The 22,762-nt window shown below is 44.0% G+C and overlaps 1 protein-coding gene and 1 pseudogene across 1 annotated transcript; one reads left to right on the forward strand and one right to left on the reverse strand.

The window, feature by feature from the left end:
- LOC136470656 (uncharacterized) overlaps positions 1-10,447 on the reverse strand; it is a 45,860-nt pseudogene extending 35,413 nt beyond the window's left edge.
- An 8,867-nt stretch (positions 10,448-19,314) lies between these two features.
- On the forward strand, positions 19,315-22,210 carry LOC136475004 (serine/threonine-protein kinase RIPK-like). The gene is made up of 5 exons (XM_066472560.1): positions 19,315-19,829; positions 19,955-20,090; positions 20,197-20,333; positions 21,277-21,400; positions 21,502-22,210. The coding sequence occupies exons 1-5, from the start codon at positions 19,455-19,457 to the stop codon at positions 22,053-22,055; spliced, it is 1,326 nt and encodes a 441-aa protein (XP_066328657.1). The 5' UTR covers positions 19,315-19,454; the 3' UTR covers positions 22,056-22,210.
- Positions 22,211-22,762: the final 552 nt, after the last annotated feature.

Here is a 22,762-nt window from a genome sequence, read left to right on the forward strand (position 1 = left end):
GGACAAAAAATCATCTAAAATCGAGCTCTACGCAATGAACCCATGTTTGAGTGCATTTGGCTCTTTTGAATTTTCATTGCTTCTTTGTGCTATTCTATGGACGTCGCTAACGCGACTATAATTCGATCGTATATAGACTCGGAGGGGAACCAGACGGACGAGGATCGTGAGTACTATGAGGAGTGCGGGGACGACTTCACTGAAGGTGCCACATCCCACCCAACCTCGTAGCACCTATTATGCATGGCTAAAATAGAACTGCTATTGCTTTACTTTATTGTTATATTCACACCATGATAGGACTTGTATGGTAGTATGCTTACTTGATGGCCTTTACCTTGACGCAACCTTACCCCTGCTTACCCTGCTATTAGGCTAGACACACGCTTGCTGCTATATTTCATTGCTTATTACTTCTACTACGCTTGTACTACATTGATGCGTGGTGGAAACTGGTGTTATCTAGACTATGGGGAGAGTGCTGCGTGTGACTTGGGTACGTGGAGGGTGAGGGTTGTGTCGACCAAGTTGGAATATACGACGAGCCTGGAAATGGATACCTGTGGTGGGTAAATGGTATATGAGGTGGCCTTGGGTGTGAACCTATGATGGGAGGAGCCTGAGGTGGAGGTGCTATGGTGGCACGGTAAATGGAAACCCTGATGAAGACATTCTGGCTTGGTCATCCCTAAGGATTTACTAGTACTCAGATTCACCAGGAAGCCTTACGTACCACTCGCCCTATATGGTGCGGGATGGCAAGACTACTTGGTAGGATATTGTTACTACTGCTAGGTTGATAGCGGACAATGCAAGGAGGTACGAGGCGCGGAGGATTCCCTCACACCCTTCGGAGGCTTCATGGAGACCTTGTGGACCCGGCTCATGACTCATAGTTTTAGCCACCCCAGACTAGACTTGGGGTGTAACAGGGTTGAATGGTAGAGTGGCATTATCCTAGGCTAGCAAGCGGCCAGAATCAACCCAGTTGACGATAGTCAGCGAGGAAGGTGGATCTTGTGGTTATGTAAAACCTCTGCAGAGTGTATGGTTGATCAACCGATACATATGTCGACTGGTCGGCTATGGACCTTTCCTAGGTTTCGCTTAAACTAGATAGTGAGATGAGTCCTTCTCTTCTTCCCCCTATGAGTGAGTGTTCGGTCATAGCCAGGGGCTATGGGCCATGAAACAGTGTCAAGAGGGAGTTGGCCTGTCGATTGAGCGATGGTAAGGTGGTGATGTGGTGATGATGTGGAGATGGTGGTATATCGATCCCAGGATCGAAACCTAGCTCTGAACAGAAATGGGGTGGAATGGGTGTGGGAATGGTGTTAAAACTTGACCAACTATTATTATATACTTGATATGCTAATACATAGGAAACCCCAGCCTTATAGGTTCCTTTTGATTATATCCAACTTGCATCCAATTTTCATAAAGCAATGCTCATAGGGTGGGAGTGGCCAGTACAAATCGTACTGATAAACTTTGGCACATAGGTTCTGCTGAGGAGTATAGCTCTGTGGAGTTTGATGGTTGAGGGGTTCGTTCCTACGCTCGAGTTTGGTGATCTTATCTTCAAGCTGTTTTGAATGAATGCTACTTTTGATTCTGCCAATGCGGCGATGTAATAATTTATGTAATTCCACACTTTTTGTACTCTGATATTACATTGTATGGATGTGATATTCGACTGGAATTTGGGTAATATGATCTACAACGGTCTTATTACACTTTGACTCTGTGGATTTTCCTTCGTGGAAATCAGGTCGTTTCAACCGCGACTAGCAGTCGCGTGACGACATGGCAGGGCAGACAGCAGTGAACTGATTGGGCATAGGGCCCATGTCAACAGCGGTGATGGTAGAGCAGCCAGACCCACCGGCGCGACGTGCATGCATGCGCGAGCGTGAGTGCAAGCTAGGTCATGGCAATGGGTGATGGTGGCCCGCCGCGTGGAGCCAGCGGCAGGCCCAGCCAGCACGGTGGTGCGCATACGGCATGCTTGCAAGAGCTCTTCATCACACAAATCATCAGCCTTCAGCTTAGAAATGTAGAAGGATACTTGGGGGAAGGTAGTCTTGCCAATCTTTGATAGAATATATGTAGCACTCGGTTTTAAGGACAAAACTAGATACACACATATATGAGCCTAGGAAGTCAAATCACACATATGGCTACAAATAGAGGTAATATCAATAGATAATGCTTAATATAATGTACTTAATACAAAGAATACAACCTTAGATAGTAGATAGTGGAAAGATACTCTGTTCTTCAGGCAATGACTCCACTTCACAGGGACAACTGACTGGTTGATCACAAGCCTAACTTCTTCAAACTCTAGCAATCTGGTACCCATCTGGACTTTTTATCCAAGTAAAATCTAAAGACAAGCGTAAGTATATCTCGTACTCAATAAGAATAACATGGGGTTCATGAGGCTTAAAAAGCTAGACAATGGTTTAACTGCATTTAGCTTTTAATAAGTCATAGTTTTAAGCAATTGAGTAGCAACAAGTTTATCACGGCCCCATAAACACATGATCAGGTAAACACGAATAATGAATAGCATAAACTAATAATCATTTGTGGTCATCTCTATTCCATAAGGGTCCAAGGCCGCTCATGACCATGAGCACTACTGATATACCAGTTTTATACTCTATAGAGGTTGTACACTTTCACCATGAGTCATGTTGCCCATATGCCTAGGTTAATTACTCCCAAAACACTTTCAAGGCGAGCAGGCACAGAAACACTATGAAGTCTTTCAAAGGTTCGTCTAACAAGTTAGGGCTGCTAGGTTTCCAATTGGCAGGCAGATATAGAGCCCCCCTTTCGAAAGGCACACTCACGTAGAAGTACTCTTAAGAATAGAGTCCGCACTATCCCCATCGTGTCAAGCCCCTTTTGTGCCCTTTCAGGTAACCACTAACAAGCTAGAAAAGGTCCTCATACTTGACTAAAGCCATAGTACTTCTGCGTGAGTGTGCCACGTAGATGTTAATTTGAGTACTTCTACGTGAGTGGCACACCTTAAAGGGGGGCTCTATATCTATGTGAGTGTGCCAAGTATGTTAAAGTGTGGCATTTACATGGATTATAAGAGTGACATCTAAGTGGATCACATGAATCTAAAGGACATCTTCACTAAGTTGGTTTTGAGCTAGTAACAGTATCGTTGGATTGGAATTGATTATGCCTTGGAAAAAGTGCTATCACATGGGAGAAATAAATGTCGTTGCCGATGCCCATAGCAAAGGAGATTTATGCTAATGAAGATTCAGACGACATCAAGGACTAGGGAATTGTGTTGAAGGTTTGAGCATCTTAACCAGAGTATAGTCGGTAACGTTCTAAAGTTGGTAGTAGAAGCCTACTCTAGAAAAAGAGTTTCACAAAGGCGCATTGAAATGCTTACTAAGGAGCTACACAAGGAAGGGAATATCTAAATGTGGAGTGTCCATAGCTCTTTGACCACAATCTTCTGAATCTTGAGGACTAGATTCATCTTAGGTGGGGTAGAATTGTAACACTCTAAAATTTACACCTTTGAAAATAGGGATAAGGTGATTTAATTGTGAAGTTATGTGCTCATGAAAAAATGTAGGAAAATAATTTTTTCATTAAATTAAAATTCATCATACGGTGTAGCAACATGGTTGTGCATTCATGCTAGGTGCATTTGATTTATTGTGATGAGTGGTTTGACCAAAATTCAAAATGATTTAAACCGCTTTTAAAAATAATTTTGAAAATGCTCTGAATAAAAGAAAAACAAAATAAAATGGAAACCTCCCTCCCTCCTCCTTCCTCCCATAGCCATGGACTTACGTTCGAGGAAATGTCATCGCCTAGGCTCTGATTCTTCTAGGATTCTACAGTGATCCCCATGCTGAGTGCCTCTATAAGAAGCTCAAGTCCCTCCTCCACATGTCCCTGTTTCCTCATCTACGCCTCCCTTTAGCCCTAGCTTCACCTTGCGTAGCTACTTTTGGATCTCACAGAGATTGAGAAGTCGCCCGCCAAACCCCACACAACAGCGTCTTCTCCTTCCTCAAGATCGTGGTCGAGCTAGACTCGGCTGGGACCAAATCCCATGCCTAAACCCTTATCTTTAGGATTCAACCAAATCCACGTGCCTATGCATCTATAAGAACCCCGCACCTCGCACCGCCCTCATTTTCCCCATTAAGAACAAACCACTGCATTAGCTTGAGTTTGCAGCATCACCTAGAGCCCTAGATGTCACCGTCGCTGCACAATTTCGTCGTGTGTTGTTTCTCCATCGACTTAAGCAAGCCATCGAGCATCTCCACATGGTGGTGAACCTCCCAGCTCCATTTTCTCCCTTTCTCTCATTTTCTATTGCTCACACGGCATTGCCGATGTCATGCACGCCCATCGTCCTTGTCCCACCTCCATCCATGAAATAGCCCTAGGTGAGCTCATGATCGTACACTCTTTCTCCCTGTGCAATTTCCATGGCCCATCGTGGCCAAAAACGTCGAATCAACATTCACCGGCGAGCTTATCGCCATCAGCCATGGCCACTGTCGTGCTGGCTTCCTGTCACCGGCGAACAGGCCCCTTGTAGCACCCGGTTTTAAGAATAAAACCAGATACACACCATATGTGAGCCTAGGAAGTCGAATCTCACATATAGCTGCAAATAAGGGTAATACCAAAAGGCAATGCTTAAATACATAACGTATTAGTATAAAGAATATAACCATAGAGTATAGACAGCGGAAAGATAACTCTGATCTTCAGGCAAAGACTCCAAATCCACAGGGACAACTAATTGGTTGATCACAAGCCTAATTCCTCCAACCTCTAGCAATCTGGTACCCATCCGGGATTTTTCCAAAGATTTTAGAAGTAAAGCAAGCGTAGGTACATGTCGTACTCAACAAATATAACATGGGGTTCATGAGGCTCAAAAGGCTAACACTGGTTTAACTACTAATTAGCTTTTAATGAGTCATCTTTTAGCAATTGAGTAGCAACAAGTTTATCACAAGCCCTTATAAACATATGATCGGGTAAACATGAATAATGAATAGCATAAACATGTAATCTTTAATGAGCATCTTCATCATTAGTATCATCTATGTTCATCATTATTGACCATTAGTGATCATCTATTCTATAAGGGTTTCAAGGCCGCTCGTGACCGTGAGCACTACTGATATACTAGTTTTATACTCTACAGAGGTTGTACACTTTCACTATGAGTCGTGACTTACCCTTTCGCCTGAGGTAGTTAATCTCTTAACCCACTTCCAAGGAAGGTCGGTAGGGTTCACTATGAAGCCTTTCAAAGGATTCAGTCTAACAAGTTAGAGCCATTAGATTCACTCGGACAAACAAATATAGAAACCCCCCTTCCCGATGGCACAATGACACAGTAGCCTATACACAAGGGGATAGAGGTTGTCCTATGCCTGATTCATCAAGTCATTCTTACGCCAATAAAGGTAACCACTAACAAGCTAGAAAATGTCCTCATATTGAGCTAAAGCCAGAGCCAATGTAGCCCTCATAGTTGTACTGTAAGTCCGAGATGATCACTTATAGATAAGTCCTTAGGGAGAGGAATCTAGAGCACCACAAAAACAATCCAATGCTCTAGCCCCTGGTTCCATGTTGCTAAAAACATCTTTTAGTATTTATTGCATATACCATTAGTCAAGTTACAAGATCATAGTTGTAGTTGAGCACTAGCATCATACTACTCAATGCAATAACCCAATGGAATCAAGGCATAGGGTAACAAAGCACTAGGAAATCCTTAGTGGCAGTCAAGGTAGACACATGTAGTATGAATAAAATGATTAAAGGTGAATAGGTAATAAGGATAATCCCATGCTATACTTGCCTTAAAACATCGATCCTTCGGTAAGCTTTAATCTTCAACGTCATTCTTCTTCTTCCTTGATCACTACGTATATCTCACCGACTGGACGAAAATCATAAAGCACCACACAAGCATTCATACAATCATACATAAAGCAAACAATAGATCTAAATTAGAATAGTACACCAATCATAGAAAAATAAGAAAAAGAGTTTGAAATACGGTTCTACGCATCGCTACGAACACACAGACGCGAGAGGCACGGTAATCAGAGCTACGGTTGAAAAGATACAACTACCGAAAGATTTGCTTTATACGTAGAAAAGAAAACTACAGGCTTCATTTATTTTAACTATATAAAAGCTTATCTAAATTGAATTAAATCAAATTTAGATTCGAATTATAAAACTAAAGTAAAACAAATCATATTTTATTTATAAAATCTAGTTACATAATCATTAATCAAGATATGATTTAAACCATGAAATTCTAGTATTAGTGACATGATAAACATTGTTACTAACGTGTAGATCTTGTCGTAATGAATCTAGCACAACTTGAACGGGTCAATTCGAAGCTAAAACGTAGAAGATATGAATTAAATAAGATTTCCTTTATAAAATAATAGATTAAATCCAACCTCAAATTTTAAAAGTTGAAAACATACTTAACAATATTATAAACATGTAGATTATGAAATTATGAACCTAACGCAAGTTGAACGGATCAAATCAGAGTTAAACAGAGAAGTTATGGCCTAAAGAAGATAGTGGCAAAACTGTAAATAAGTGAAAATGTATTTTAGATCTAAACCGACAAAAATATGCTTTCCAAAGAAGAAAACAGAACCGGGAAAGATGTTTTGGACTGTGGGTTCTATTATTGAAAAGCGTAGGGACACTTTAGCAAAATGACCACGCAAAGGGGTACAATCTAATCCTGGCTCTAGATTTAAGATCGGACGGCCGAGAGCGGAGAGGGGGAGATGAGGTCACTGGTGGTAACACATACGGCGGTGGCGCCATGGCTGGCAAAGGAAGCTCGATGGCAAAGATAAAAATGGCCTTAGGAGCCACAGGAAAATAAACGGGAACACTGGGAGATGGAGAATTAGATTGCGAACTCACCTAGGGATACCTCGACGACGGAGAAGGAGCAAGGTGGGCGCTGTGCTCGACGGGGCGGCGGCTATCGCGGCAGCGCTAGGTGGCAGCGCGGCTGCGGGTGCTCAGAGGCAAGACAGAATACATGTGGCAAGGCGGGAAAGAGAGGAGGCGTGGCTCGGCTTATATGGGGTTGGGCAGCGTAGGGCGCAAGCTACCGATGGGGAGGAGTCAAGGAGCCAGACATGAACATCGGCTTAGGAGTCCGGGTTCGGCATGGCGGGGAAGAAGGAGCATCTGACATGGGAGCCAGGCGCGTCAACAGGAAAGGAGAGAAGGGAGGCGGCGGCGGCCGTGCTAGGCTGCAGCTTGGGCCGCTATGGGAGAACCAGAAGAGCGAAGCTAGGCTGGGGTAAGGAAACACTGAGCTGGGCCGAGCGGAGGGAGAGGAGTAGGCCTTCAGGTTGCTTTGGCCAGAAGAGGAGGAGGGGAAGAGAGTGGACTGGGCCTACCGAACTGGGCCAAAGGAGAGGAGGAGAGCGAGAATGGGCCGACGGGTTCACTGGGTTGCAGCCCGAGAAAGAGAAGGAAGGAGAAAAATCCCTTTTCTTTTATTTCAAATCCTATTTCCATATGAACCAAACCAAATTTGAATAGAATTTCAAATACACTTTTCAACTTAATTAATATTAAATTTTTGGTAAGTTCTCAAAAATAAATTTTACAACCTTTTTAAATTCTTTTATTTTCTAATTCTCTTTTCTTTTTTTACTTCAAAGTCATTTTTAATTTCATTTGCAAAAGAAATTTTAACCATTTTAATTTTTCAATCAAAACAACTCAACCAAATAAATCAAATGCAAGGGCATGTATGCTCAAACATGTTGCTACCTTATGATGATTTTTAATTTAATGAAAAATTTTATTTTCCTATGTTTTATGAGCACAAAAATTCACAAATAAATCATTTTATACCTATTTTCAAAAGAGGCAAATTTTAGGGTGTTACAACCCACCCATCTAATCTCGACCGTCTATCGCAAGATCAATGGCTCAAATCAGCCGATAATCCTTCGTGGCTGTTTTGTTAAAGAGCCCCTCGGCTTTATGGTATTTGTACCCACGGGTCCTTGGCCTGATCTAAAATGATGGTTTTTTATTTATTTTAATTCGGTAAAAGTTTGCAAGTAATTACGGTTTTGTCATCCAGTTCATATTTTCATCATGACTTCTTTGTTTTAAATCTGATTTCGGTGATTTTTGCGCCTATGTATTCGTAGCAACATGTAGAATGATTTTATAAACTTTTCAACTTGTTTTTCTACTATTGGTGTACTGTTCTAATTGTAGCTCATTGTTTGCTTCGTGCATGATTGCTCTAGATGATTGTGTGTTGATATTGGGTGATCAAGTATAGATAGTGAGCAGTATATCGGTGAGCAAGACCAGCACTTTGATGACCAGCAAGATCAACAGGAGTTTGCTGAGCAAGGCAAGTATAGTATGTGATCTTTCTTGTTGTCCTATTCACCGTTAATCATTTAATCATATGTATGTGTCTAATTTGTTACCCCTAAGGATACCCTAGTGATTTGTTATCTTGCACCTTGTTACCTATGGGTTTACTTGCATTTGGGTAGTATTTGCTAGCGCTCAATTTAATTACACATGATCTTAATATTGATTAATGGCCTTATGCAATAACCAATAAAATATGCTTTTTAGCAACATGGAATCCCTAAGGACTTATCTGTGAGCAAAATCTGAGACTTACAGTACAACTATGAGAGCTACATGGCTCTGGCTTTAGTCAAGTAGAAAGATCTTTTCTAGCTTGTTATTGGTTACCTTTATGGCGCAAGAGAGGTTTGCCACCGTTGGGTATAGTGCAACCTCTGTTAATTTGAGTACTTCTGTGTGAGTGTGACACCTTAAAGGGGGCTCTACATCTGCCTGCCATTGAATCCTCATGGCCACTAACTTGTTAGATGAACTTTTGAAAGGCTTTATAGTGTACCCTGCTTGCTCACCTTAAAAGTGTTTTGGAAGTAATTAACTCGGACATATGGGCAACGCGACTCACGGTGAAAGTGTACAACCTCTGAAGAGTATAAAACTAGTATATCAGCCGTGCTCACGGTCATGAGCGATCTAGAAAACTGATGAAATAATTTGTTCTTATTGTCATTCTACAATGTAGACGTTCATGTTTAATCGTTATTGATTTATCGCCATCACTCATGATCATGTGATATAATTGGGGCTTAAGCATAACTTGTTGCTATTTAATGCTAAAATTGTGACTCATTAAAATACTAACCACAGTATAACCAGTGTCTACCTTTTGAGCCTTATGAACCCCATATTATTCTTGTTGAGTACGAGATGTACTTACGCTTATTTATTTTTACTACTTGAATAAAAATCCCGAATGGGTAACAAATTATGATGGTTATGATGAGTTTCCGGAGGATTACTAGTCTTGCGATCAACCAATCGACCGTCCCTATGGCTATGGAGGCGCATGGAGCTTATAGTTATTTATTTCTGCTTTATGAGACTTTGATACTTATGTAATGGATTAATACTCGTGATGTAATAAAGCACTGTGCTTGGTATTCTCCTTTAATTTGTCTCTATATGTGTGAGATTGTTTCCTAGGCACACATATGGTTTATATCCAGATTTGTCGTTAAATTTGGGTATGACAACATACTCTCTTCCGGCAGAGTAATTTGAAGGAAAAGGAGTCTCACCAACAGGAAGACCAAGAACATGATTAACAGAGCAGTCAATGAGATAACCTTCCCTTGAATAATAAGATCATCAGACTTGGACTCGACAAGAGAAGCCAACCACTTGCTAAATTTCTTAGGAACAAAGCACTTGTCAAAAAGCAGAAGGGATCCAAAACCATATCTCCTAACAACATCTTTCTGATCCTCAAACATTGAAGAAATGACACCAGCAAATTTACTGTTAGACTGCCTAGTAAAAGCTTCAGAAGTCCACGAAGCAGATCTCTTTTTCTTTGACTATAAGCAGAAACAAAAGGCATAATATAAAAATCTACACTACTTGAAATATAAATGATCAAAAAGGTTAATAACGAAGGTCATACCTGAGCTTGCAAAGCCAAACTCAATTTACGCCTCAATGCATTGATACGCTTGTACTAAAAAGATGAAAAAAGTTACAAAAGAAAACAACAACTTAGAAACAAAGGAAAAAACATACATCCTTCAGACATTGTTGATACAGAGTTTTATTGAAATTCCTCACAGCTGAACCCCCAGATTATGATTCCTAAAAAATATAAATATAAATAAAAAAAGTAAGGCTAGATCATGGAAAAAAACCAAACCATATAAAAATGAAGAAAGAAGATCATAATAAAAAAGCTGACCTCTGAAAACATCTCAACATCAGAACTAGATTTATCTACAAAAGCATCATCATCATAAAATTGACCACACATGAGATCTTCACTCTAACTATCAACTTGATCATCAAGATCATCTTGAGAAGATAAATCAACAACCCGATGCCTTTTTCTTGGTCTTGTATCCATCTACAGACAGAGCATTTAACCACAAAAATAAAAATAAATCAAAAGAAGTAATAGCACCATATAAAACAAAGAACCCTATGAATTCAGAAAACAAGAAACAACTAGAATTTCTAGCACTCTATTCAGCATACCATGTTCTAGCAACTTATTGTCATTTCCTATTGGCACTCCACAAAAAAGGAACCTCAAAACACAGCAATTCAAACAAACATTACCTAGTAAGACACCTTGTTATATAGGAGATCAGACAATCCATAAATATGATATTATAGATCCTAAACCAACAAAGAGATGCCATGACTCAAACTGACTGAATTATAAACATACTAAATTATGACCTTTGTTATTAACCTTTGTTTAGAAAAGAAAACCATACCCTAAGTATAGAAAAGAACATACTAAATTAACTAAACATACTAATCAAAAGCCCTAACTCTTCTTATAAACATACTAAATTACCAAAGAAACTGACTGAATTATACTAAACACAAAAAATAATATGAGAAAACCTTGCAAGCTAATAGAATAAAGATAAATTAAAAAACAACAAGTGTTATCTCTTCTTATAGTTACTTAACTTAGATTTACCGATTTATTTGCCTATGATTAAAAAACATGTCCTGCCCTAGCTTTAAACAATATGAGCTGGATCGAGGCCTAAAATCGACTGAAGCTGCATAGATATATGTTGACCCTCAGATTAGCATTTTGGCACAACTACAAGGATTTTTACCCTAGCAGCTTCACACATGCATTCTGATGACACAAACACAATCATTGATTGCACAAAAACAAACCAATTCAGCTCATAACATGCCTTCCTACCAAAGTCTGGTAGAAAACACTCATCTGAAAAATTCAGCAAAGGAAGGAAACCCACAAAGAAACCACTAAAGCTAAACTAAGGTAACACCTCGAATCAAATCTGTAACATGTATTTACACTCATGGGAACTTTGTTAGGCCATTATTATTTGGAAACTTAAAAAAAGTCCAACCACTATTGAAGCAACTGAAAGGATCAAGATGCCCAAGAGGGCTGGCGAATTAGGCTAATTCTAAAATTCTTTGCAATAATTAAATCCTACCCTTAGCCCACTTCACCCCTTGTGCCTAGAATGTGTTTCTAATGTTCTACCATACAAAAGTTTAGCACCCTAAGTTTCAATCTTACTTTAGCATGGCAATTCTAAGAATGTAAAGACATGAATTGAATTGCTCAAATGTAAATGCTCAAAGTAAAGAGAGGAGAAGGAACATGGCAATGTTTTGCTGAGGTATCGGAGAGTTGCCACTCCCCACTAGTCCTTGTTGGAGCACCCGTGCAAGGGTGTAGCTCCCTCTTGATCCACGCAAGGATCAAGTGCTCTCTACGGGTTGATTCTTCGACACTCCATCGCGGTGAATCACCCACAACCGCTCACAACTTAAGTTGGGTCATCCACAAACTCTGCCGGATGATCACCAAACTCCCAATCACCACCAAGCTGTCTAGGTGATGGCGATCACCAAGAGTAACAAGCAAGAACTCTCACTTGACCACAACAAGCCTAATGAGAAGAGTGGATGCACACTTGCTACTCTCTTTTCACTAATGAGGGCTCAATCTTAGATTCTTGAATCTCAATTACCTCATTAGGATCTTGCTCTCCTTGGCACTCTCAAGGGTGTTTCTCAGCTATTGAAATGGGTAAGAGTACTCTCTTGAGTAAATAGAGAAAGTATTTATACCTCCTCATTCAAAACGAACCATTATTTGCCTCTGCGGGGTGACCGGACGCTCCGGTCAGTTCTCTCCACCATAGAGCCATTAAGTTGTGACCGGACTCTAACCTACGTCCGGTTAGCACTAACCGGACATGTCCGGTCATAAAAACTGCCCTCTGGAACCTTACTGATGTTGACCGGACTCTGGTCACTTTGCTGCTTAGCATCTGGTCAGCACTAACCGGACGCGTCCGATTAGGATTCTCCCTCTCTAGAACCTTACGGAAGTTGACCGGACTCTGACACCCAGCGTCCGGTCACATTTCACTCAACATCCGATCGCATCCAGATGACTTCACCTTGATCAAATGAACTGACCAGACTCTGCGCCAGCGTCCGGTCACACCAAAACCAGCGTTCGGTCAACATTTGACCCTCCATTCACTTCAAACTCATAATCATATGTGAATGAAGTTTGCTCCAATTGATCTTAGGGCTACTTAGGAGCTACCTAGTGTAAGATTTGACAAGTGTGTACCACACCTAACCCACTAGACTCACCTAGGTCAAGCTACTAGTTCATACCCCCTAATAGTATATTCAAAGGAAAAACAAAATCATAAACTACTCTAAGTGTCTCTTTAACACCAAACGACACTTAGAACTAGTCCATCCTTAACCTTATCGTCCATCCTTTGAAAACTGAAACGATTTCCATCGTAGGGGCATGACAACCATGATTGCCCAATCAATTGCCATTGCCATGACCTAATTTAATTGCATCTACAAAATACATGTTAGTCATAGTAATCTCATATTGTCATTAATCACTGAAACCCAACTAGGGGCCTAGATGCTTTTAATCTCCCCATTTTTAGTGATTGATGACAATACAACCTCGAGTATGTAAAAGAGATGAGGTTTTCAACATGCTTGGTTCATATAAGCTTTTGACAATAAGAATAAAAGAGTTAGGCAAGCTTATATGACCCAAGCCAACATGATGTACTCAATAGATATGAAATAAGCATGAGTACAAGAAATAAAGCTCATTTGCATCAGAGTAAAACACGGAAGCAAAGCAAATGAGCATAACCAAGTGACATGACATATATAAAGATCAAAGTAGAGAGCCCACATGTCACATATCACATAAATATCACATAGATACCACTATCACATAAATATCATGATCACGCGTATTTAGTTCAATGCATGAAAGTAAACATGAATGCATAATAATGTATCACACATAAAAAGCCAAATATAATAGATAAGCTCCCCCTAGATATATCGCTCCCCCTATTTCTATCATACTCGATCCCTCTACCCCTCTAGCGTCAAGCACCAAAACCTAAGGGTCGGTCAGCGGGGCAGCCGCGGATGAGTCGGGCGCTAAGGTGCGATGAGCGATCTAGAACTGGGCAGCATCATCATCTGATCCTGAGCTCTGAGCTATATGACCCTCTATCGCTAGAAGTGATGCTGAAGCGGTCTGGGTCGGATCTGGGACTGGTGCGGCCTGTGACTCTGTAGGTATCACTGAAGTAGGCAGCTCTGATGATCCAACAAATGAAGGGAGCATCTCTGTAGTCCTAGTAATAGGAGCAACTGTGGAAGGACCAGGGACATATAGATCTGGCAGTGTAGGTTGCCCTGTCAACTCACTGAATGTAGCACCAAGGCTCCTAGAAACTGGGGTATCAGTCACAAGCATCGACAAAGTCTGAGCCGGTGTGAAGCCTGTGCAAAGCGGTGTGAATTGCAGACCCTGTGGTCTAGGAGGTGGACAAGAACCCCTCCTCTATGAAGCAGGGTCGGATGAGATCTATGGGAGGCACAAGATCACCGTGAGGGCGTCTAGGAGGCTCTTATGACCATAGCAAACCTCATGTAGCTGGATGGGTGACTCCTGAAGCCTGAATATCTCTCTGACCCTAAAGCTCATTAGCCTATAGTCACGACCTCTGAAAGCAAAGTGAATGAATCTGTGCCTCGAATCAATCCAAAGTGTAGCATAGAACTCATGGACCTATGATGATACATATCTGCTAGATCAGGGAGTTTAGTAGCCACAACTGAATGCGAGTCAACCCCTTGCGATATCCCATCCTCGGTAGTAGGGTCCTCCTCATGATAGCATCAAGCAGTCTCGCTGTAGGAGTAAGGTCCCTGCTACCGAGGACGGTCACCCCGCAGAGACACATAATGGTTTGTTTTGAATGAGGGGGTATAAATACTTCCTCTATTCATTCAAGGGAGTACTCTTGCCCATTTCAACAGCTGAGAAACACCCTTGAGAGTGCCAAGGAGAGCAAGAGCCTAGTGAGGTGATTGAGATTTGAGAATCCAAGATTGAGCCCTGATTAGTGAAAAGAGAGTAGCAAGTGTGCATCCACCCTTCTCATTAGGCTTATTGTGGTTAAGTGAGAGTTCTTACTTATTACTCTTGGTGATTGCCATCACCTAGATGGCTTGGTGGTGATTGGGAGTTTGGTGATCATCCGACGGAGCTTGTGGATGACCCAACTCGAGTTGTGAGCGGTTGTGGGTGATTCACCATGACGGAGTGTCGAAGAATCAACCCGTAGAGAGCACTTGATCTTTGCACGGATCAAGGGGGAGCTACACCCTTGCGCGGGTGCTCCAATGAGGACTAGTGAGGAGTGACGACTCTCTGATACCTCGGCAAAACATCACCGCGTTCCTTCTCCTCTCTTTACTTTGAGCATTTACATTTGAACAATTCAATTCTTGTCTTTACATTCTTAGAATTTCCATGCTAGAGTAGGATTGTAACTTAGGGTGCTAAACTTTTATGTGGTAGAACATTAAAAACGCATTCTAGGCACAAGGGGTGAAGTGGACTAAGTATAGGATTTAATTATTGCAAAGAATTTTAAAATTAGCCCAATTCACCCCCCCCCTCTTGGACATCTTGATCCTTTCAGCAACAAAATCTTTGCTATAGTCACAAAACAGAAGATATGAGATAAATATTGAATGCAAGGATCAAAACATACCAACATTCAGAGCTATAAATCAAGGATATATATTATATAGGGTGAAAGTTAAGCGAAAAAGGAATGAGATATAACATGTGTCAACTATAATTATAGGTTTACAGGTATTATAATTAAGTCAACCAAAGAAAAATACAACAACTTATACAGAATATATAATTAACCATGACATAATGATGCAAACTGAACTAGAACTTAAAAACTAGACAAAACAGAAAAAGAGTTAAATAATAACTGAACTAAAATAACTGAACTTGAAACTAAAGTCTATATACTCTAAAACCTATACTGAAAATGAAAACTAAACTAGAATAAAAATAGAGTCAACTAAAACCTAAACTGAGAACTAAAGTCTGATCACAGATAAACAAACACACACACAACAACCAACACACAGCCACCCACCCACACAGCATAAATAGATAAATCTATTTAAAATGCATTCAGATCACAGGAATCAAAATAGATTGATAATAAGAGCAAATTTATAACTGGACAAATAACAATTTATAAAACTAGGACAAATGCAATGAACAATCTTCAAATTAGATAACCAAACTAACATCAGCATCAAATAACCTAAAAAGACAGATAACAGCACAAGCATATCACAATCATGAGATGAAATAGATACAGACACATACCTTCAGAAATACCCAGATCCAACATCCACGCGAAGGATTACAATGAAATCGGAGCTCGCATCAAAAGAGGAATCGCATCAAACATCCCAAATCACACAAAAAAATATAGGATCAGAGATAGAACATAAATCAAATCACATCATCCAAGCGAAGGAATACCACAGAATCAAGCACAATAACCTACCTCACGTGAGATACCAATCCAACCTCCGCAAATACAACATCAGCCAAATCAGAGCTTCAAATACATACGGGAATCATGAAAATCAACCGGAACAATACAGGAAAAGCACACACACATTCAGATCACATCGCCATAGAAGTAACTAGAACAAATCGACCGAGGAAAAGGGAGAAATCGAAGCAGAAATCACTAACCCTAGCTCGTCGCCCCGAGTCGCCCAGCGTCGCCTCGACTCGCCACAAGAACACGCGGACAAGAGAAATGAATGTGGCGGACGCGAAGCTGAAATGAAACGGAAGACATAAAAGACGCGATTCCCAAAAATCAAAGCTGACAAACGGGACCCAAAAACCAGAGAGACAGTAGAAGCAAAGAAAGAAGGACGGAGGAGATCAAATGACAGAAGCATTCGACGGGCACAAATCCGGGTGACAAAAACCAGGGCCTGTTCGCTTGAGCTACTTTTCAGCCAAGTCAACATTTTCAGCTTATTCTCCCTCACAAAACACTATTGAATCAGTCGAAACCGGCCGGCTTAACGACCAGCCGAACAAGCCCCCCAAAAAAGGCACAGGCAACAAAAAGATTTACCGAATAAAAAATGTTGTCAGTGGTGCTTAGAGCAAGTATAATAGCTGGCTGTAAGCGGGCCGAATGCTGACGTGGAAGAGAGGAGAGAGAGGAGAAGCGGGCTATAAACTTACAGTCGGTTTAGACACAAGAATCAAGAAACTCTGTAAAAGATATGGGTGAACCATATATTAATGCTGAAGAGATGACTACTATATAAGTAAGCTAAAAAGTAGGCTGTAAAGATCTTTATAGTCGGCCACTGGTAGTATTATTAGTCTTGCTCTTATACATGTGAACCCAGACGCAGTGTTCAGCGGTGGTTAGGCAGGGTCACGTACCTGTTCTATAGGAATAGTAGAAATTTTTCGTGGGTGCTCCCGCGAGGGAGCTGGTCCTGGAAGGCTCGGGTAGGCGGGCAGGAGCGACGGGTGATTGGACAGGTAGGAATAAGGGTAGGCATTTGGAAAACAGGGAGAGAAAAAAGGAAACTGGGTGCTGCAGGGACGGGCGACGTGGCTGCACGTTTGATCAGCTTTGGTATACATGAATAAGGTTTAGGGTAGATATAGTAGTACGACTGCCAGCTAGAAATAAATAAACCATACCTCTAATGATAGTATAGTATTAGTAGTATACTAGTATACACTTCCTCTTCTCGTGGAGGGGTTGGTTGGCGCGCGCCTGCATTATTATTATTATAAATCCACAGAGACTATGCCCCTGTTATGACCCTGTTCGTTTATCTTATAATTAGTCTTTTTCAACATGTTTTTAGTCGGAACAATATTTTTCTTTTACAATAAATCAGTTGAAACAGTGTTTCGACTTATTTTTTAGCGAAGCAAACAGGGCCTATATATGATTCGACGTTGTAATTTAGTCCGAATCCTAGAAAACAAACCGATAGAGTTCCAAAGGTTCTGCCAACGATTTATTGCAGCAAAAAGATTCCTTGGCACATGCACGCCTGGTTCTTCTTCGGTCGTCAGGAGATCAGATCACATCGTACGAGCTCAAACGAACATTAGTACGTTTGATGTAGACTAGGATGCTTCTAATCAAACTTCTTGGAGGCAAGGCAATAATCATGCATGCCCTCGTCGTCACCACACCCATCATGCCAACGCTAGCTACGCGACGCGGCAGCCGGCAGGTACAGGTGTGAGGTGCTCGCTCGTCGCCGCCGCTCCTGTCTTCTTCCGGGTCTAATCGTCGCGGCTGCTGACTGCTCCAGCAGGGCAGGTAGGCGGGCGTACTTTATCTAACAAGCGAGACGCTACAGAAGTTGCTGATTGCTTGCTTGCCATGGCCTTGCATGCATGTGCATGATGGGGTTCGTGGAGCATGCGCGCGGGCCGGGCTGCAGGCGCAGGCCGTGCCTTCCTCCCTTCCGGGTTCCGGCCTTCCTGGATTCTTGCTGGTTGACGATGCATGGCCGCATGTGCTCGTGGATCCTGTCGTTGATTGCACAGTGAGCACGAGCGCCTCCATACGTTAGCCAGCCATGCACGCCGATGCATAGAGAGTTAGGGACTAGAGCGACGATACGATAGTGCTCCCAAATCAGAATACCCATCAGACATCCTACAAGCTCGGAAAAAATGTGTATGCGACACCGTCGCATAGAGACGTCTGTGCGACGAACGCCTGGTCGCGTGATATGGGCGTAGTGGTGAGCTCCGTGCTCCAGCCTCAACCACCATTCCTTAATGATCTCCTATTACAAACCCCCAGCCCCAGCCACCTGCTCTTCTCGTACCCAGGACACTTTTTGGAACACAAGAACACTGGATAAAAAAAACGAACCGGTCTTTGTCTCTTGTGAAAGAAGCTTCTTTGGATGCTGGGGCCTGGTGGGGGTGTGGTGCTGCCGTGCTGGTGTGGTGTAATGATGGCATGTCTTGGCAAAGGATGGCGTCATGCGATGCAAAACACGCCATGGCAATCCATTCCAGTTTCGGCCATCCCATCCTTCCGAGTCATCGAAATCCAAAAATACTGGCAGCACCGTGAAACCGTTGCCGAGAGGACGCCGAAAACGGAAACGTTTGAATTTTCTCGCCTGGCGACGTCGTTTTACCTATAGCGAAGTCGCATTCACCTTCCCGTCGTAGCTCGATCCCTCGTTGGCAAAGAAAAAGTCACAGTCCCCTTAGGGCACGTTCGGTTAAGCTAAAACCTAGCCAGAAATAATTTCAATTGACAAAGCCTATTTAAATTAGAATACGAAACCAACCTGGATTATTTCCAGGGAGCCATTCCCCTTCAACCGAACGGACCATTACTAACGCACACACGGCCACGGGTATTGGTTCCCAGGACTGGAATCACCGCGCGCGCGCGCGATCGAGCCCAGTCCTCGGCTCGGACACGAAACCACCAGCGCTGGCTAGTGCTAGCACTCCCATAGGCGTCCTGCCGGGTCCGGTCAAAACGGCCGTTTCAGACGAGACGACGCCTCCCTCCAGGCTCCAGTCCTCCACCGGCCCCAACTAACCAACCGCCCGCGCCCGCGCCCGCGCCCGCGCCGAGACAAATCGTCGCACCCGCGCCCGCCGCTCAGTGCCCGGCTGCCAGATCTGCTCCTCGCTATATAATCCCCACACGCCTCGTGTCAAACCATCAAATCCTATCCCCACACGCCTCCTGTAGCATTCGATCTCAAGAACTGCACCGGCCGGCTGGCACAGCGAGCGAGCGCGTGGTAAGAAGCCAAGAAGGCACCGAAGGCGACCGAACCGAGGCTTACTACTACTCGATCGATCAGGGCATCACGCGGCCGACATGAGGATGCTGTTCAGTTGCTTCGTGGGGTCGGAGCCGGCGGCGGCGGCCGGAAGCGAGAGCGGGGACGAGAGGCAGCAGAAGAAGAAGAAGGCGGTGCGGCGGATGCGGAGCGCGACGGCGCGGCTGCGGTCGCTGTCGCTGGACGACCTGTCGCGGACGCTGGCCTCGTCGGGCCTGCACGCCTTCACGCAGGCGGAGCTGAGGGCCGCCACGCGGGGCCTCTCCAGCAGCAACTTCATCGGCGAGGGCGGGTTCGGCCCCGTCTACAAGGGCTTCCTCGACGGGCGGCTCCGGCCCGGGGAGATCGAGCCGCAGCACGTCGCCGTCAAGTACCTCGACGCCGACGGGCCGCAGGGACACCGCGAGTGGCTGGTACGTATACGTGCGCACGCCGGGTCCGGCGGGTCGGGCCGTACGTACTTACAGTTACACATGCATTTTAATTTGAATGGATCGGACACGACACACTTATTACGTACGATCGATGCTTGCTGCAGGCCGAGGTGGTGTACCTGGGGATGTTGAGGCATCCGCATCTGGTGAAGCTCATCGGGTACGGCTGCCAGGACGAGCAGAGGATGCTCGTGTACGAGTACATGGCCAGAGGCAGCCTCGAGCACCACCTCTTCAAGAGTAAGCTACCTAGCTAGCACCTCGATCGTTACTTACTCCAGTATGGTGTGTGTTACACCTGACCTGCTGGGACTGATCGATCCACGCACGCATCGCATGCATGCAGATCTGCTGTCGACCTTGCCGTGGTGCACGCGGCTGAAGATCGCGGTGGGCGCGGCAAAGGGGCTGGCGTTCCTGCACGAGGCCGACACGCCCGTCATCTACCGCGACTTCAAGGCCTCCAACATCCTGCTCGACTCCGTGAGTACCTCATGCACTGCATACCTTTGCCTGGTCTCTGCTTACTGCAGGCCCGCCTGCTTCGACCGGCCGGTTCAAAATATTCTTCTTCGTCTTCTCGTCACGACTAGTTCATCGAGTTACTTATTAGCTTCCTTTAATCCCAAGGAATTCGATCTTGGCTCTTTGCCGACGCCAAGAACTACTACATGCCACCACATTTTATTTTTCAAATTTCAAATAGTTCGCCAATCTCTGTCGTACACCCAGGGATATATCCATCTGATCGATCCAGAGGGTCGAATTCCACAATGCTTATATATCTTTATATAGTGTGGCGGCCAGCTCAAAAAAATAAAAATAAAAAATATAGCAATTATCAAATGGTACCCAGAAAACCAGAAAATTACTAACAAGTAAACGTGTCCTTTCTGATTCGTTCACTTCTCCTACCGAATGTGACAACGATAATATCGTCGTCATTAATATAATGTTCCTGTCATTTTAAGCAGGCAAGAAACGTACTTTTTCCAATTATAAATTGGTGCACCCCGGCCGGAGCTCGACCGGACGAAAAAATTGGTTGTTGCCTCGTCGTAGGAGCTTCGTACTAGCAGCTCGAAGCCTGAGCAGTACGGCCGGAGTACTAGTTGTACTTGATCCACCTAACACTCTTCTCGATCCTGAGTTGATGACAGCCACAAAAATTGGCAACAGAGAGCCGTTCGATCCGTGCTTTCCCCAGACGAGTAGAATGCGCCTGACACGCACACGCGCCCAAGCATAAAATTCTGACACGGAATCAGTGTACGTGTATGCATAATGCATTAGTACTAGCGAACACGGATTGACCTGACACGTACCCATGTCTAGGATAACGGTCGAAGCAAAACGATATGCAAGTATCAACATTGCGGCTGAACTGACTATTAAACGATATTTCTTTTCTGTGTGTGTATGGCAGGATTACACGGCAAAGCTCTCAGACTTTGGCCTGGCCAAGGAGGGCCCACAGGGCGACGACACCCACGTCACCACCCGTGTCATGGGGACACACGGCTACGCCGCGCCGGAGTACATTCTCACCGGTACGTTACGTTACGTTACGTCACGTCACCGACACACCACCTGCATGCGTACTGTACGCATGTTCTCATTCTCGATTAACCATGCAATGCATGCATTGCAGGGCACCTGACGGCGAAGAGCGACGTGTACAGCTTCGGCGTGGTGCTCCTGGAGCTGCTGTCGGGGCGGCGCAGCGTGGACAAGCGGCGGCGCGGGCGCGAGCAGCACCTGGTGGACTGGGCGCGCCCGTACCTGCGCCACCCGGAGCGGCTGCACCGGGTGATGGACCCCAGCCTGGACGGCCAGTACTCCGCCAGGGCCGCGCACAAGGCCGCCATGGTCGCCTACCACTGCCTGCACAACGTGCCCAAGTCCCGCCCCACCATGCGCGACGTCGTCGACGCGCTCGAGCCGCTGCTCGCCGTGTGCAGCGACGTGCCCACGGGCCCCTTCGTGTACACGGTCCAATCCGAGCCCGACGACAGCAAGGCCGCCGAAGAGCCGGCGGCAGCGGCGGACGGCGCCGCGGCGGCCACTGTTGCCAGGAAGAAGTGTCTCGCGTCGGCCGTGCACGCCGAGGGCGAGCTGCGGACGGCGGCGAACCAACGCTCCGCGAGCTCCGCGGCGGGGCACGGGAGCTCCTCGCCCCAGCAGAGCAGGGACAGGGGAGCCTAGGTGCATGCGCCGTGCGCAGCCGTCGATGCATCCGTACATGTCAGCAGCTTGTGTATATTTGTTCCCTTCCCGACGAAAAAGATTGTCAAGTGTACATAGTTTCAGTATCAGCAGCGTGTAACCCAAATTAATTTGTTCGTTGATTCATTTCCTTAGTAATCCTCCTCCGGATAACCGGGATTCCGGGAATAACGTTGTGAGTTGTTTCGCGGATTTTTAGAGATGCATTTGGCGAGAGTATGTCCAAAAGACTCTATTTCCTTTAAAAATGTTAGGAATAGAGATTTTGGTAAAAGACTAGTCTCCAATGGTTTCTCTAATTAGTTATCCAAATATAGCCATCTTCTATTCTAAATTTTTCGCTAGCCAAAAATAGAAGACGAGAATAACTCTCTAGACTGCGCACGAGATATAGAAAAACTGTTGGAGTGTGAAAAGATATAGAAAATATTTTTTATACAAATAACTCTTTCAATGATAATTTAGATAGTGAGATTTAGAGAGGCTCTTAGAGATGCTCTTAAATGGGTATGATAATTAGCGGTGACAGTTAACGGAGGGAATTACAGTGGAAAATCGACTTTTAGCTTCAATCTATTGTTTGGTTCGCCGAAAAAAAAAGAGACTGAACTAATATTCCCTGCTCAGTTTTGAGGACCAAAATTGATTTTAGGATTTTTAATACATACTTTTTCAAAAAAAATAAT

The sequence above is a fragment of the Miscanthus floridulus genome, chromosome 8, assembly GCF_019320115.1.
Source record: "Miscanthus floridulus cultivar M001 chromosome 8, ASM1932011v1, whole genome shotgun sequence".
Taxonomy (NCBI): Eukaryota; Viridiplantae; Streptophyta; class Magnoliopsida; order Poales; family Poaceae; genus Miscanthus; species Miscanthus floridulus.